This window comes from Phaethon aethereus, assembly GCF_964289735.1.
Source record: "Phaethon aethereus genome assembly, chromosome: Z".
In the NCBI taxonomy this organism is placed as follows: domain Eukaryota; kingdom Metazoa; phylum Chordata; class Aves; order Phaethontiformes; family Phaethontidae; genus Phaethon; species Phaethon aethereus.
The window spans coordinates 10312727-10329812 of record NC_138577.1 but is presented as its reverse complement, the minus strand read 5'-3'; the positions used below and the strand labels follow the sequence as shown (position 1 = coordinate 10329812).

General features: G+C 38.1%; 1 protein-coding gene across 1 annotated transcript in view; it reads left to right on the top strand.

Annotated features, from left to right (window-relative positions):
* The window catches only part of KIAA1328, a gene marked incomplete at both ends in the record, with an annotated part of 179903 nt that overhangs the window by 145391 nt on the left and 17426 nt on the right, over positions 1-17086 (top strand). The window contains 1 exon segment of the mRNA XM_082012848.1: positions 8014-8122. Coding sequence (XP_081868974.1) covers positions 8014-8122 — 109 coding nt within the window.

Sequence of the window (17086 nt, the reverse complement as noted above, 5' to 3'; positions counted from 1 at the left end):
AGGTTCACTCTATTACTTATTCAATGTGGAAAAGGTATACAGAGAGAAACCAAATTCCAATTAAATTGGAATTATTTACTCATGGATCGAATCTGCTTAATGTGTATATAGAGGAGAGAAAGTAGGGGAGACAGTCTCGCTGAGTCACAAGGTTCAGAGTGGACCCCCTTGCTTTCTAAGCTCTTCTCAGAGAGGAGTCTAGGTAAGGCTGAATCCACTCCTAGTCCCAGGCTTGGTCAACGGTTTATGACTGAAGGGATAGGGTATCAGAGGTTCTGGTGTGGTGATATATTTTGTGCTTGGTGTAAATTTAGGATGGCAATGATCTAATACAAAATAACAGCAATCAAATTCACTAATGATATTGAGATAAATCACAGTATTGAATAATATAAAACTTAGCAGCATAACCAAACTAAAACTTACTAAGATTCCTTAAGGACTGTTGTGGTCACACACACATATAGGTGTAGAGATAGAGACACATAAAAAGATGTAGAGAAAAGAGATAGATATGTACAAGGTACCTATTACATATCCCACTCAAATTCAGTCAAACACTCATATCGGATGCTTTGCATAGCTCAACGGGTGAACAGTCGAGCCTCTGAGTTGATCACAAACTTGAGGGTTCATGGCTTTGAGAGGCGTCCCACTCAGAGGGAGATGCTGGTCGCAGCCCACTGCAGTCCAGGAGAGCTCAAAGGGTCTTGCTTGGGACCACTATTTATAGGACTGGGAGATGATTGACTTTAGGCATCAGTGAGTTCCCCACAATCCAGGCAGGTGATTTCTCAGGTTTTAACAGTACCACTGCCAGAATTGTCAGGAGATAACTGATTAGTTCCGTTCTTGTTTCGTACCTTGTTTAAGCAATCGTGTCCCTGATACACTCAGTGCCATTCTCCTCCTTGGCCACAGAAGAGTGCTTGGTACCGCTGAGGGCTTCTCAACCACCAAACCCTTTGTTCGGAGGCCAAGGCTTGTCGGGCAACTTAGAGCGGCCCAGGTACAAGGCGAGGAGTTCAGGGTGGGGAATGCACCACCACAGTTGCAGGGCCATGAGTGTACTGATGGCATTTAGAAATTACATATGTTATATCAAGAGCATATTAGTGAAATGTACAATTAGAGGGAGAGGATTGCAAGTTGCTTAAAACAACCCAAGAGAAGGTAGCTACATTTAAAGTGATAAAAAGCATAGAAAGCCTTGTAAACAACAAGTGATCTTCTTGGCTGGTGTTCCTGATGGAAGGGAAAAAACAGCCTTTTAATCTCAAAAAGCTACTTCAACAATTTTTTTCCTTTCCCAGCAAGCAGAGAATAAGTGCAGTGGGGCTTGCTCTTGAAGTGTAATCTTCTTCACATTCTTTTCCTCCCCAAGTAATGGCTCCGCCATCACAACCTGATATTTTGCCACGCAGGGATGTCTGTACGGCTAGAATCTATCCTGCTCTTAGCTTAGTACCTTAACTTAAAGAGCAAAGAAGCAGTCTGTCTTAGGAAGAGAAAGGGTTGGGAACAAAAGCAGCTTGGATGTTTCACTGCAGAGCCTTGTACATAATCCTTGGTTCAATTATGAACTAGCTTTTTTTTTTTTAATTTTAACTTGTCAGCCAGTTTACCCTATATGTCAGCATAAAAATAAAGAAAATGGCAAAATGAGAAGAAATGTGGTGCAGTTCTCAAAGGAACAAATAACTTGTGTTATTGGTTAAGACCATACCAACATTAAAAAGCAGTCCCTGTGAAGAAACTTTCAAAAGGATATCATCAGCCTGGACCCAAACAGTGGCTGAGGTTAATCTCTTCCAAGGCACAACTACAAAAGTTGGAAGCCTGTAAAGGGCTTGTGTCCAAAAAAATCAATTTCTAATTTGAAACAAAATCATTTTTGACTAACAGGGGTTCAGGACCCATTACTTTTGCTGTATAGTCTGCTGACATTTCACACTTTCTGTTGTGCACAATGAATCCTAATAGTCATTTTATAACATTGCTACACCAATCAATTTAAGCAAGAGAAAGCCGTTACAATTCTGCAACGTTTCAGGGGCAATTTTCACTGATGGTTTTCTTTTACGTTTTTTTCAGCTATCATTATTTTCTTCTCTTTTTTCCTTTTCCTTGTCCCCCTTCCTTCTCAATACTGTAGTGATGAAATTGAGTTTTTTTCATAGTTGGATGATGGGTTTTGTTCCTTGGATAGGGATAGTCCCCAAAAAGTAATTTATTTCCATAGATTTGGGGAAAAAAATCCAGCCTAGCCTCTACCTCATTCCTTCATTTAATTTTGTGGTACTTAGGAGAAGTTACAAGCTGCACCTGGCTATTGCACATAGCAACTGAGTTGCACCTATGATGATTTAAGTGATCGTAGTGAAGATGTCTGAAGATTGTGGGTATCTTTTGCAAACACTTACTGGGATTGCTAGCTTTGAAAATGTAGAGCTACGTGACAAAATTTAAGTTATAAACATTGGCACTTGCTGTGATACCAGATAAAGTTCAGAGAAATGCTTTCAAGCTGTGGAGCATCCTCAGGTCTATTACAGATTTGAATGGCTTGTTTATCACAAATCAAATTACCTAGCACTAATCACTGAAGTTGAAGTCTTCTGTATTTAGTACCTTTTTAATTGTCTTCCCTCCATTATATGTGTGGACTCCTTTAATGAGCATACACACATACTTGTAAAATATTTTTTCCATCTTTGGGGATCACTAGGGCACAATGTCAAGCTTCTTAATTCTTATTAGCTCTGGACTTAGCCGTCTCTGTCCTTCCTTCCGCTTTACCTTGCCATCTGTTGCTGACCTTGGATTTCTGCTTCAGAATTAATTTTTTTTCTTAGGAAGCAATTATATAGCATCTCTCAAAAATAAAATGAGGGATGCTAACATTGTTTTCTCTTGTGAAATTTATAAAAAATAGTATTTGCCCTACTGCGTCACAATGCTGAACCAGCAAGCTGGGGAGTCTGTCTCAGACAGTGTTCAGTATCTGTTGTGTCAGTATGAAGTGCTCTACTGCAGTGCATTTACCTGAGCTGTAGCTAAGCCATGTGATGTGGGAAAGGGTAATGAAGTCAACAAGATGACATCCTGAGGTATGAAACTGGGTTTTATTTAGCCATGTAACTTAAGGTGGCCTTTTGGTCAGAAGACAGCAGTGCTGGATACTGCGTGCAGAAACATGTCCACTGAAAACTTCTTGACAGTCAGATGTTAACCTGTTGCTACAGAAGTTTATTTTTCTCATGCCTTGATTTGTCTTGCCTGTTTAAATTACATATTCTTCATGATGGGGACTCTCTCCAAGCACACCTTAGTGCAGTGCCAGTGCTGATGTGGGCGTTTGGGCTCACTATATAATTTCCCTCTACCACTGGGAACAGTGAGTGTGTCTAGGGGATGGTAAAACTCATGATAGTGTCCCTCCACAGCAACATAGACAGTTGTACCAGATTTTAGTGTTGTCTTGTTCAACTGTCATCTCAGATTTATTTTTTTGGGGGGCTGTGAAGAGGGAGAAGATAAAATGATTAATCAGGAAACGATTCCCATGCTGAAATGGTGGAAGGCTTTAGTGCCCACAGGACTGCTCACTTACTGTGAGTGCAGTGAGTTTGGAAAGGGTCACTTCCTAACAAACTCACTTTTCCTTTCTCCCTGCAGATGTTTAGTAATGGGGAGAAGAACATTGTAAACCTGGTCCCATCACCTCGTGCAGTGAAAGGAGCACCTCTCTCTTTTCAGGGTAGAAGCTTACTGGATCAGCTTAGGCAATCAGCTTTTATTCTCTCACTTCTTGTCTCCTATTTCTGTTTGCTCCTTAATTTTTATTCCTGTGCTTTAGCAGGTGTTTGTGTCTTTTTTAGTTTTTAGTTTTACCAGCAAAACTTCAAGCAGATGAAGCATTCTTCAAGTCTTAGATCTTTTCATCAGTAAATTGTTTTTATTGGTGTCACCAGCAACTATGTCAATTTGTACTAAAATCTAACAACTTGTCTAGTTAAAAAGCACTGGAGTACGGAAATGTGTGTTTTTCTTCCTCTCTGCCCTGGGAAATTTTGCTTTTGGGCTGGGAAACTAAACTGGATTCTACCCGTTGCATTCTGCAATATTGGGCACTTCTCTACATTTCTGTTTAAAGTCTTCCTCTTCACACCCTTCCTGAAATATCTTTGTGTTGAAACAAACAAAGAACTATTTTCCCCTTTGTATCTATTTGAGGGACATAGCATCCACATAATATTGTATAGCATGCGTAGCTTTCCTTTCCATATGTAAAATAAAAAGCCAGAGAAGGAAAGTTATTTTAGCTCATAGAATCTGTACTTTTCCAGGGGCTGATTTTTCTGTATAGTGTTTGTTTTTCAGTAGGTTTTCTAATGTAGCTTTTTAGGGATTCAGGATCTGGAACTTCTTCCCTTGAGGGAAGACTCTTCCCTACAATCGAATAGAGCAATTAGTTAATATTAGTGAAGTGCTTTGAAGATGTGAAGTACTATATAAATGTTAAGTGTTACGAATATTGGTATTATTCAATTCATAAAGATTTCTTTCATGATTATCAACCTAGATTTCCTTTTGCTTAGTTTCATCCCATTACTGCTTGAACCAGCCTCAACTGTATTCCTTTAATCTTACTGTTTATACTTTCAAAATGTAGTCTGCTGTATTTCCCCACTTTCTTCACATTTTAGTTGTCTGCTTCTCAAGCAGAAATATACTGCTATTTGAATTTTCTCAAATGAGTCTTTAATCTACTTTAAATCATTCTTATACCAAGTTAACCAAATTGAAAGTAGTTTTCTTAACATTACCATTTAGAAGACATGTGTAATTGCTTTGGAGGTAGCTTGCCGCAAGCTTACATCTAGTTTGGTTTTTGCTATTCTTTGCTACTCCAGGTTCTCTCTGTTGGTGTCAGGATTTAGGTTATCACACCATGTATGAGTTTTTTGTTTCTTCAAGGGTGAATGTGTCTTTTTTTTTTTTCCACGTTTCTTGTTTCTCTACATTGTCTGCAAGGTCTCCAGTCCCATACTGTCTTCCAACACCTGCAAATCTAATTAATTTGCTGTCATTTGTATCACCTCAGTTCTCTATGACTTTTCATAAATAATTACCAGCCACTTCATAAATTCATTAACTAATTCCCTTTAGCCCTGAAATATATATCCTTCAGACTAAAGAATTTCTATTTTCTTCCCCCCTGATAATTTCTTTTCATCAGCTTTATATAGGCAGGTATTAGACATCAACATGGTCTTCATTATCTCCTAGTTGACAATATTCCTTTTCTTTATTTTTTCTTGTAGTATATTTTAAAATTATTAGTAGCTTGTCCACTTTAGGATCATTATTGATTTAATCTTCTTCATGTATTCAAAGACCTGCTTGCTCTTTGGTGTTTCTTTTCCCTCAATTGACTTGCATGCCTTTTTCAAGATGTATTTTTAAACATTTTTTTGTTTAGATATGCACTTATTCAGGAGTTCTTGCTACCCCTGTTTTATGTCTGTGCAGCCTAACAGCCTCAGTATATTCCTACTTAGTTCCTTTTCTTGTTTTCCATTTCTAGCCCTGGTAATATTTTCGAAGTTGGGTCTTTGAACAGTCCCCCTGAGGCTGTATTGGCCACTTCCGAGTCCATATATTTGCTTTTTTTGAGAAATACATCTACCTTGCTCTGAATGTAGTGTCTTGACAGTGTGCCAGCGTTTTCTCTTATTAGGAATTGAATATATTCTCCCGTGCTCACCAGGTTTTTATTACTTCAGTATTAGTTTCTTAAAATCCAGCTGCCTCATTCCACTGTCATCTGAAATGATTTCTAAATATTTTTTACTTGATCATAAAGCCAAAAGTCTAAGCAAGAGGCTTCCAGTCTTTATATGCATACTCATTCTTCTTACCATGGATTGGCACACTATCAAGTTACCAGGGACACACAATCAACATTTATCCCCATGATATTTCTAAGAGTTCCTTCACTGATAATTAACTCTTTGTTAGATGAGATTTTTTCACTGTGTGGTACTGAATCACAATGCATTATAACAGGGCAATAGGAACCCATTGTTTTTTTGTTAGTCTCCCTAGAATACACCTTAAAAAGTGTGGGTTTACTACATTGTATATATTTATATACATCTTAAATCAATGCAGTATTTTAAATAATCCTAATCCCTTGGGCATCTGCAAATCTTGTGCTGAAGCTGGAATTACAGCCTTGTGTTGCTTCATGTTTTAGCTTGGATGGTAGATAATGTTGATGTTCACAGAACTGAGATGTATCTAGGCATGACAGAATTACTTAAAGAGTTAAGCACTGATTTGACTTTGATTTTTGCTGAGACTTGTATTTTCACTATACTTACTGTTTACTTAAGTGATGTTCGTTGGACAGAGATGATTAGGCTAGATGAAAAAAGCCCAGACCCACAGGCTTTTGAGTAGTAGATCAGATTACTCCTAATTTGTCTATTCCACTTACCTCTGACTACATGTATGCAAGTTGTCTAACCAAACCCTATCTATAAAACCCAGTTCTCAGGTAGGTGTGTAGAAGGTGGAAGATAGGTGGAAAACTGGCTGGACTGCCAGCCTCAAAGGCTGTCATTAGTCCAGCTGGCAGCCAGTTGCTAGTGGTTAACTGCTTAACATTAACAAGCTGCACAGTAGGACAGGATGCACCTTCATCATGTTTGCAGACAACACCAGCTGGGGAAGCGGTCAATATGCTGGAGGGCCCTTAAGAGGGGGGACCTTAGGAACCTTTGGGGGACCTTAACAGGCTGGGAAAATGGTTTGACAGAAGCCTGTTTAGGTTCAACAAAGGTTCCTTCAACTGGGTTGTACCCATCTCATGTAACAGGACCAACTGTGTGCTGACAACCTAGAAAGCAGTTTTGCCGAGAAGAACTGTGTGTCCTGTTGAACAGCAAATTAAACAAGAGTCAGCGGTGTGCCTGTGTGATGGAGTAGCTAAACCTCACACTGAACCATAATAGCAAAATTGTGGTCATCGGGTTGATGAAGTGACATTTCCCCTCTGATGATACTGTATCTGTACAGTGCAATGTCCAGTTTGGGGCTCCACAGTGCAAGGAGAACACTGACAAACTGTAGGAAGTCTTGCAGTGGATTCCAGAACAGTCACAGTGTTGGAGGATATGACCTACTGAGAGAGACTGAGAAGGCTGGGTATGTTCAATCTTAAGAAGATTCAGCACAGATCTTACTGCTTTCTTCAGCTACCTAAGGACAGGGTGTAGAGAAGAAGGAATGAGACTGTTCTTAGGAGACATCAGCAACAGAGCAAAAGACAACAGGAAAAGTTACAACTCATGAAATTATGATTAGCTATATAGAAAACATTGTTCACTGTGAGGGTGGTCAAACACTGGAACCAGCAAAGTTCACTGGTTCACTATCAGTGGAGACATTCAAAACCTAACTGGACAAGTGCCTTAAACCTGATCTTGTTGGCCCTGCTTTGAATGGAGGAATGGACTACATGATCTCCAGACTTTACCTTTCAACCTGGATTATTTTGTAATTCAGGAGTTATTGGGGGGGGAGACGAAGGAATGGACTAACAGTTCTATTTTATTGAAAGCAAAATACTGTTATAGTGATATTTACACTTGGAAAACTAGTATCTTGTAGCGTGTCATGAAAACTGCATCTGTGAAACAAGCTGAATCCTGTGGACCACTATAATAAGTTGCAACAGTGCAAGCCTGTCAAAATTTGTGTGGTAAGATGGAAGCTGTGGAGTGTGACATATTCTACAGATTTGATTCTATGTGATCCTGAAATGCATGCTATGCATGGTACTGTCAACTGATGAGTTCTTTGGTTGCTGTTTGACTATATATGACAGTCCAAAAATGTTGCAACTTTTAGTCCCAGTGTTCTGTAATAATGCAGAATTGTGAAACACCTGTCCAAAACTTAACTAGCCTCTGATGTCTGGCTGGTCTTCACTTGATTCCACAGGGAAAACTTCAGGACCTAGGAAGGATGCAGCCACGTCTCCTGTGCTGGTAGGCAGCAGCAAAGAGCCTGCAACCACAGCCACATCACCAATCCAGCATAACACTTCACGGTAAGCCACTATGTAATCTCTGCTTTAAGATTCTGCAAACACAACCATCATATTCTCCTAGATGCAGGGAAGTGGCTGAATTTCTATGATATTTCAGGTTAGCATGAACTGGATAATATAAACTAAAAACTGCTGTATCCTTTTGACACATAGTAAGCCTTAAATTGCTTGTTAGAACAAGAAAAGCAGGAATATGCCAAATTCTAACATTTTAATTTTACTTAGATTTTGAACAGAAAGTATTTTATCTTCCAAGTCCTGACACATTAAATACATCTGTAAATAATTTGGATGGATGGTGTTAACCTGTGTTAGGTCTTAAATCCACTTGAAAATTTTAATCCCTCTGTATGCACTCCCCCCACTCCCATATGTTATCAAATGGCATTTCTTTTAAAATGTTTTGTACCAAAGTTATTGTATGTTTAATGACAAGCAACAAAATTACATTGTCAGCAATTCTTGATTATACCATATATCTGCACTAAATGCACTGGAAAAGCAGCATTATCACTTATGCTCCAATGAAGAAACAGAAAGCACTATTGTTGTTGCACTTATGACTCTAAAACCAACTTGCTTTCTTTTAGGCAGGAATACAATTCTAGTGGTAAGTGCCTAGAAAAATAGCATCCAATCCTTGCTTTTCTTTAAAATATCCCACATTTTCTCATGATAAAGTCTTTAGTTAAGCAACAAAGTAAATGCAGATTAAAGTGTGAATTTGCTGTATTTTACACTGCTAGTTAGATGACTTTGTGCAATGGGATGACAAGAATGTATGAGTGTTCATAAGAAGAGTTAAATGTTTCCTGGAGAATGAGAGGGCTTGAGTCCGATTTAATCTTCTCTTGGCCCAGTGGACTAGGAAAATGTATGCTTGATATCATCCCTGTATTCTTGGCAGCAGCTGGCAGTTTATTTCTATCTTCTGAGAGAACTTGCGATATGTAATAGGTGAAAAACCACTATCAATATTGACAAATTTGTACTTACTTGCTATGGAAACAGGTTTGGTTTTTTTCTTCTGAAGGAAGGGATGATAATTCTTGGAGGATTTAAGAACTGAGATAGATTGGGCTGTGTTTCCCAAAGTAACTCTATGTTTAAACAAACAGAAATCACAAGATTGCTTAAGCATTTCTCTTAGAAGCACGTGTTACCTTTGCAAGCCGGTAATGTCAGATACAGAGTGTGTAAAGATACTGCTTGATACTGTCTAATAGTGATAAGTTGAGATTCCATTCAAGCACTGAGGAGTAGATATAATTATTCACATCATACAACCACTGCTCAGGAAAAGGAATTTTATTCAAGAGGATTGATGTTCCATTCTTTTCCACAGAGGGGAATAAAGTAATTGTTGAAGTATGCTGTTAGAGATCATATCAGATAAAGTGATCAGTAAAAGGAGTCTGATTAGCTGTCATCCTTAAAGGTTTGTTTTACTAGTTGATGACAAATTTTGAAAAATCCTGTATTTCTGTGGCGCACTCTCCCATACTTCCTTGCTTGCTTTCTCTCTGTTGGTGCTGTAAGTATAGTTGACCAGTTTAAGCAGCTGTGTTGTGCTTTCCCTTACTCATGGCCTCCTCTAATTGAAAATGGTAAATGGACAAGTATTTCTGTGGAGACCTAAAGCTGATCCTATCCTTCATCAAAAAACCTGCTTGGGCAGCAGGTCAGTCTCGATTTATCACTGAATGGTTATAAGCTTAGACTGCAGGTTTAACTAAATAAATTAATCAATATTGAGAATTATTGCTGCTTTTGTGCCACTAAAGTTAGGGTTTGTCAGCATGTTCATTATAATCTGTGACTGAAGGGGAGAACGGGACGGGGGGAGTGCAGTTAACAGGTTAACCACAACAGTTGGCACGGGCCTGAAGCTTGCAGCACAAAGCCCTAACCTGAGAACAAATTTATTATTCAGCAGTACATGTAAACCTAATTACTTTTGACTATTTAAATTTATAGGACTAGATTCAACTCATGTTTGTGCCAGCTTAAATAGCACAAACCCTGGCACGTGGCAGTAGCAGCAATGGAAAGCTTGCCAGGGAGAAGGTGTTGCAAAGCAACAGAAGCTCCCTGCCAGCACGAGGCATCAGGTTGCTAGTGCTGCTTCTTGGGAGGGCTGGCTGGGTAAGCAGGCATGGCAGGTAGAACGTGCATTGGCTTGATAGCCTGTCTTGGCAGGGCTCAACTGGAGGCTTCAGTGTGTTACAGCAACCTTCTGCTTGAGGAAGAATCACTGCAGTCCTACTTTCTTCTCTCTCTTGGAATGAATCATGTCTGGGACAAGAAATAAATGTCCCTGGAAGGTAAAGGTGTGTGCTTTGAGAGCCTTAGTGATAGACCTGTAGAAGGACCAGACTTGCAGAATGAATGTGCACAAGGTGTTTTCAGTGGTATCTCTGGACAAAAAATGTAATTTTTTTATTTGGCATCCTGAGTTGGGCTAATAGTTTGCCCATCATGGTTCTATGCATCCCTGTTGCTGCTTTTCATAATACAGCCAAGCACTGCATGTTTGGTTATCCAGTGTTCTTAAGCCAAGTGTCTACACCTGCATGAGCCCCTTGAAATTATGTTCACAGCAGGCCTGGAAAGCTCTTGTACTCCTTGTGCTTATTTATCTAGACCAAAGCTGATACATTTGGGAAAAAAAATCACAGGTAAGGTTGAGGCTGGGCAAATTTGGAAGAGTAAATTTGTTCCTTACCCCTAAATCATAGTTCCTCTGACTGTCTTAAACATTACTTTTTTAGTGACCAGAGATATCTTTTTCATGACTATTGTTTGCCTAAAGAAAGACATGGCTGGGTTTTGGCTGTAGGCTGGAAGGGAGCTGGAAAGGTGAGGTAATGGCATTTGTATGCTTTCATTTAGTAATAAAGAAGTTTTTTACATAAACTAGATCTTACCTTAGGTATAACCAGGTACTGATTTCAGCAAAACAAGTGTTGCACTGAAAAAGAGAAATGAAACTGCTCTAAATCAAAGTATTAAGCTATTCTCTTTTTTTTCCAAAAGTCCTGTGAATTGTGCCTTGTGAAAGACCATTTAATTTGATTACAGCCCTGGTGCAACTGTCAGGCTCTCCCCACGCAGAAACAGTTATAGTGTCGCGTTTGGCACAGTAAGTCCTATAACACTGCAGATAATCAAGCACTTAAAAAGATACAGGCAAAGGTTGTCCTGCTCACCATGGAAGCAGATAATTCTCCTGTAACATTGTTCATTTTGGGCATCTGAGAAGTGAATTTAAGAACAGTTAGGTAAATTAAGGGATTGAGTGATAGTCTGGGATTTCAGCATTAAGCTGTGTTTTCTTGTTGCAGTTTTAAATCAGAGCTTTAATGCTAGCTGAACACATTGTCTTGGAGTGAAGTTTCTTGTAGCCATTATAATAAGTGATTTAGAAGTTCCTGCAATATGAATTCTATATTCGAGCTATATTATTATCTGTTAGACTACAGTGGCCTGTTTAGAGTTTTTATAAACAGATTGTATTGTGTAAATTTGTGTTTAGGGACATTTTAAAAACAAAACTATTTACCCAATTGCCCAGCACATCTCAGGTGAATGTGTATTCGGGGACTTTTAAGCAAATTAATATCTGATGTAAAATATCATGTGCAGAGTTGTATACTTAATAATGCACGCTGGAATAGTCTAAAGTAGATCTGTTATGCTGAGTATTAGGAAATATGACAGTGATGAGATTTAAGCTTTTGCCTTACCTTATTGCGGTAGTTGCCTTTCAGATCTGTGCATGTTGGATGCTTAAATATGATATGGTTCTTAAAGAAGATACTATGAAGTTCCTTCTACTGTAGAGTCTAAACAAGCAGTGCCAAAGAAATAGATTTATTTTTTCCCCACCTAGGATCAGACACCATTCAAGATTCAAAAGGAGAATGAGGAGGAGATACCTTTCATTCCAAATCTAACTTGGGAACATTTAAAGGGATTAAAAGTGTGATTGGAATTGGGTGGTGAGTTAAGTGTTGAGTGTAGTAGGAGACACAAGTTTTGCCTACTCTCTGAGAAAGCCAGCAGCACAAAAAGTCCAATATAGTTCCTTATGCAAGTGATAAAACCAGACATTGGCAAATTAATCTCTCTTATTCACAGTGTAGGTTGTTAATTGTTCTCTCTGCTGGCTGTCGATATAATGTGAAATTTTCATTCCCCATTCAAGATGGAAAAAGTTGTGGCTGAAAATGTTAACATTTGCATTTTTATTTGTTGATTTATTTAAAGGACAGCCTCTCTTACAGCAATCCATCACTCAGTGACACCCCAAATATGAATAATGTATTGTAGACTTGCGGTTACAACGTGTAATAAGTGCCAGAGACAGTAGAAGAATGTTAACTATGTTGCAGATGTAATATTTATCGACTCATAGTTTATTGCTTTCGAGGTTCAATAATACTGACCATAGGACATTAATATCACTTATCTTGATTTTAGTTGAGCACCTCTGTGTGTAGAAATAACCCATCTATCTCATACTTACAAAATAAATGTGAATTTTACAGCACTTTGTAAGAAGTGCATTATAGGTTTCTTTGCCTAGTGCTCACAATTCTCCTTTTCTGCCTTCTCATTTATTTACATCTGACATTGATCCCACTCCAATTGCCTGACCCAGATGATGAGCACCGCAGCACTCTTCTAGAGGCTTTATTTACTGTCTGCATTATGATCTTGTGCCTCTGATGGTGTTTGGACCAGGTCTCTCTTCCTGTTAAAGACCCGTATGAAAAAAGACTGTTAGATAGTTTTCTAGTGCTTCTGTCTGAGAAGATGATGGCTGAGAGGCTAAAACAGAGATAAGTACTCTTTTGGAAAGACATGCATAGCAAATCTAAATCATCTCTCTTTTAGAGGACTGTGGCTATAAGAAATGAAGTGTTTAATTAGGTCAACAGTTGTTATTATAGGTTGGCATTTATTTTACACAGGAATTTTTAATCAATGAATGGTAGTATATTAGAGCAATTTTGAAAGATTAGGATTTAAAATTCAGTGGTTTTGAGAATCAAATTTTTCTTGGTAATCTATGTAAGAAAAACATTTGCAATAAGGTTGTGCTACAGTAGGAAGTCAAATCAATAGTAATCATTCCTATCTTCAGTAGTAGTTCCTATCTCCAGAGTTTAACTTCAGAAACTGATACAGACTGGGGAAACACTACTCCTTATCTACGCTGTTTGGTTATGACCACTGAAAGCTTTGAAGTCTCAGGTGTGAAATGCAGATGTGAACCCAGGACAGGGATCAAAACCAAATTTAACAATGGGAGATTTCAAGCTTGTGTTGAAATCAGATTTCAGCGGTAAAGCCTGGCTCTTGGGAAATGTGGAATTGGGTTCACCCATGAAAATGATAAGCTTTGATTATATTTCATGTTGTAGGCATCAAGTAAATTTTGGAATGACATTCTGTATTTACAACTGAGGTTATAAAATTTAATGCATCTTCAGCTTCTTTTTCTTTACATGTGTAACAACCTATTTGTGTCAAAGCAGCCTACCTAGTAGCTGCTTTGCGGTAACAGTTTTGGTGTGTCCGTTGCTGACAATGAAAATCATATTGGGAAATTCTGACTTGCAGCGCAAAAGGATTAATGTTAATTAGCAACTGTTGGTTGTAATTGTCATCCTCATTAAAATGCAGAATTATGTATTTCTTAGTTATAAATAACCTTTCTAATTGTACTTAATGTATGCCAGTTTAATCAAAAAGTACACTTGCAAACAGGCAGATATTTGCATTAATCTAGCATGGGATCTTTGAGTCTTTTTTGATCATCTTCTATTCCAGAGTTGGCTAGTTGGGGGAGGTCTATTACAGCTACATATCCTCTACACAGTTTTTTTGTTCAGCTCTGTGGATCTGACAGGTGTTTGTATTAAAATGAGGAGAAATATCTTCTGGGAATGTTCAGTGCAACAGAAAGAGTTTTGGATTAGTTGGCAAGGTTTTCATCATTCAGTGGTATGACAATAACTTGGTTGTAGTTTGAAAGTAATAATAAAAAAAAGGAAAATACAGTACAAATTATATTATGAAGCTGACTTAACTCTTTAAGTCTGCTTTTTACCATCATTGTCATTATCTTAATTACTTTTTTACTTTTTTTACCCCTCTGTGCTTTTGCAAGTTCTCAAATACCATGTCCAATCTTATGTGAAAGTTGGTTCATTGGATGTGATTCCTGTTTACAGTTGTAATCACAGCAATAAAAACTTAGTCTCAAAATACTCTTTAAAAAAATATTTTAAGGTTCATTCTGTTCTGTGCTTTACTTCTCTGTCAAAAAACCTTTTTTATCTATTTTTTCTTCCTCCACTGATACTCTGAGTGCTCTGTATTCTAGCTTTTAACCATTTTCTTGCAATTACTGTAATGTCAGTTTTTACAGAACTTGGCAAATTAAAACCAGTCTTGCTTTCTCTCTTCATAGTTCTCTAAGGAACTGTTGTGCATGGTTCTCTTCCTAGCACTGTAGTAATTTCCCTACTCTTTCTCTTTCAGTGGACTCTCCATTGTTGTTGGTGGTTTTTTTTTAGAGATGGGACAAATTGAATAATTATATATACAGAATAATCACCTCTTACTTAAGAAACCATTCTCCTAAAAGATGGCTCTGTCATACTTCCACCACGTTGCTTATGTGTTAACATATTCCCCCTTTTCTCTCTCCTTCACCTGCCTGGACTTCTCAGGCTGTAAACTCATCAGGGCAAGGATCCTGGCACAGTGCATTACCATGCTTGATTTGTCCATGTAATAACGATGATTAACTGTGATTCTAGTATAGTTAGGGTGGAATTCATCTTGCTTGTCTTGAGACAACTGAGCTAGTTACCCACAGCTCCTTTTATAGTCAATGACTTACTTTAGGATCAGCTAAATCATCTTTTGATGACAGCTGTCTGCCTGTGGACTGTGAAATAAGCCTAGAGTAACGTGCACAGACACCTTATCCCTGTCGTAGCTGAATATGTGGATCTAAAAATAAGTTGTTTGTCATTCATATTTTGATTATGGAGTGGAGGCAAATGCAGGGTTAACCTATGTGCTGCATGGTTAGTACCTTGATCATTAACACAGTATTAATGCTCACATTATAAATTAAAGGGCTTAGGTACTGAACACTCTAGGAGAGGGGGTGGATATGTATGATTGTGAACATACAGCATCTTCCTCAGTGAAATGTGAGCTTGTGACGTGGTAACATATTTAATGAAAGTTGTGGTGATAGAAAGTTGGAAAGAATCCTTTTAAAAGGTGACGTAAAGTGGCGACACTGCAACTTAAACACAGGTGACCAGGGTACTGCAGCATTTCTGAGGTATGAGCAGGGCCTTGCACTGGTCATTTCCCACCTCTGCTAGTCAAACATAGTGTGCATCAGGAGATGGTCTCAGTAGGCAGACACAGCTATCTCTTCTGAATTTTTTCCAGCTGATGAGTTGCTTACTGACAAAAGAAATTCTTACCTCTTTGTCACTTAGCGACATTAACCAGCACTTTATACTATTTGATTTGCCCCATTTCCAGTTTTTTATGTACTTTTTTTTTTCCTCTTCATGATATTCTAATTCTCTGCCTCAATAAAGACCTCCAGCTTTTGTTTTTACTATCATGAATAGCATAGTATGAGCAGCAAATGTCTCATTATTTGTCCCTTCTCTAGGCCACTTACGAATGCATTAAAGAGTTCAGGCCCTAACAGATTTTCATGATGCTCCACTGGTGACTTCCTTGGCCACTTTATAGCAGACCAATTTTAGTGTTTTCGCTTTATTTCCTGCCTTTTAACCAGTTATCTATCCATTAATTTATTTTCCTCTTAGTTTATGGCAACTCTTAAGTCTTTGGTGATAGATTTGCTGCAAAGCTTTTGGAACTCCAGATAGACTATATAAATGGTATTTTCCTTTTTGGGATGAATAATAATTCTACAAATCTAGTAGAGGTCCCCAGTGCATTAGAACTTAATATAAAGACTCTGCAAATATGTCAAATTTATCATTTTTTTAATTATAATATCTACCAATCTGTTTGTTCTAAACATCAGACCTCTTCATTTGTAGATTCCTGCATCATTCCAGATCACTTTTAAAAAACCCTGCATTTGCCCCAGAACTGAGGCAGTTTTAGGCAATTAGTTATGCACTACAGTTAATAGTTCAGCTGTTTCATACTTGAGCTCCTTCAGAAGTTTGAGTGTGTTGTCACTCTTTGGTCATCACATCTGAACAGTCCATTGCACTGCTCAGATGTGGGAGAGATTTCACAGAATGAGCAACCCAACAAGGGTAGGACCCTTCAGGTTGGAAAAAAGGTAGCTATGTTTAGGATACCTTAAAATTTCATAAAATCAAAAGTGATGCAGAAGATGAATAGGTAACAATTCTTTATTGTCTGGTATACTGGAGAAACTGGCAGGCATCAGGTAGAATTGTGAGATGGCACATTCACAGTGTGCAACATTTAGACAGAGACAGGAGGCCCAGTTAGGCCATATCCTGACTTCTTGTCGTTACTGTGTTCTTAACTCCACTCCAAGATTGTGTCATTGTGGTTTTCTCTTATTTATACAGGTTTTTAGCTAAAGTCATGCATAATAAATGGATTGCAATAATGACTTTTAAGTAAGTACATATTCATCTCTTAACATCCTTGTTAAGACATTTCTGATATGGAAAAAAACAATATCTAGGTTTAAGTCTCAATCTCATAGTGTTACATATATGGAATTTGTTCATTGACGCAAGTGGAATTACAATAAGACATAATAATAGAGGACTTGGGCCCTGATTTTTCCTGGATAGGGTAATGAAATAAACAAAGTATCTTCCACATTTAGGTAAGGAAAGTCATGGTAGTATTTCAGTGTAAAGACTACTGAACTGTTAAATACATTTTTGTTTTGTAGTC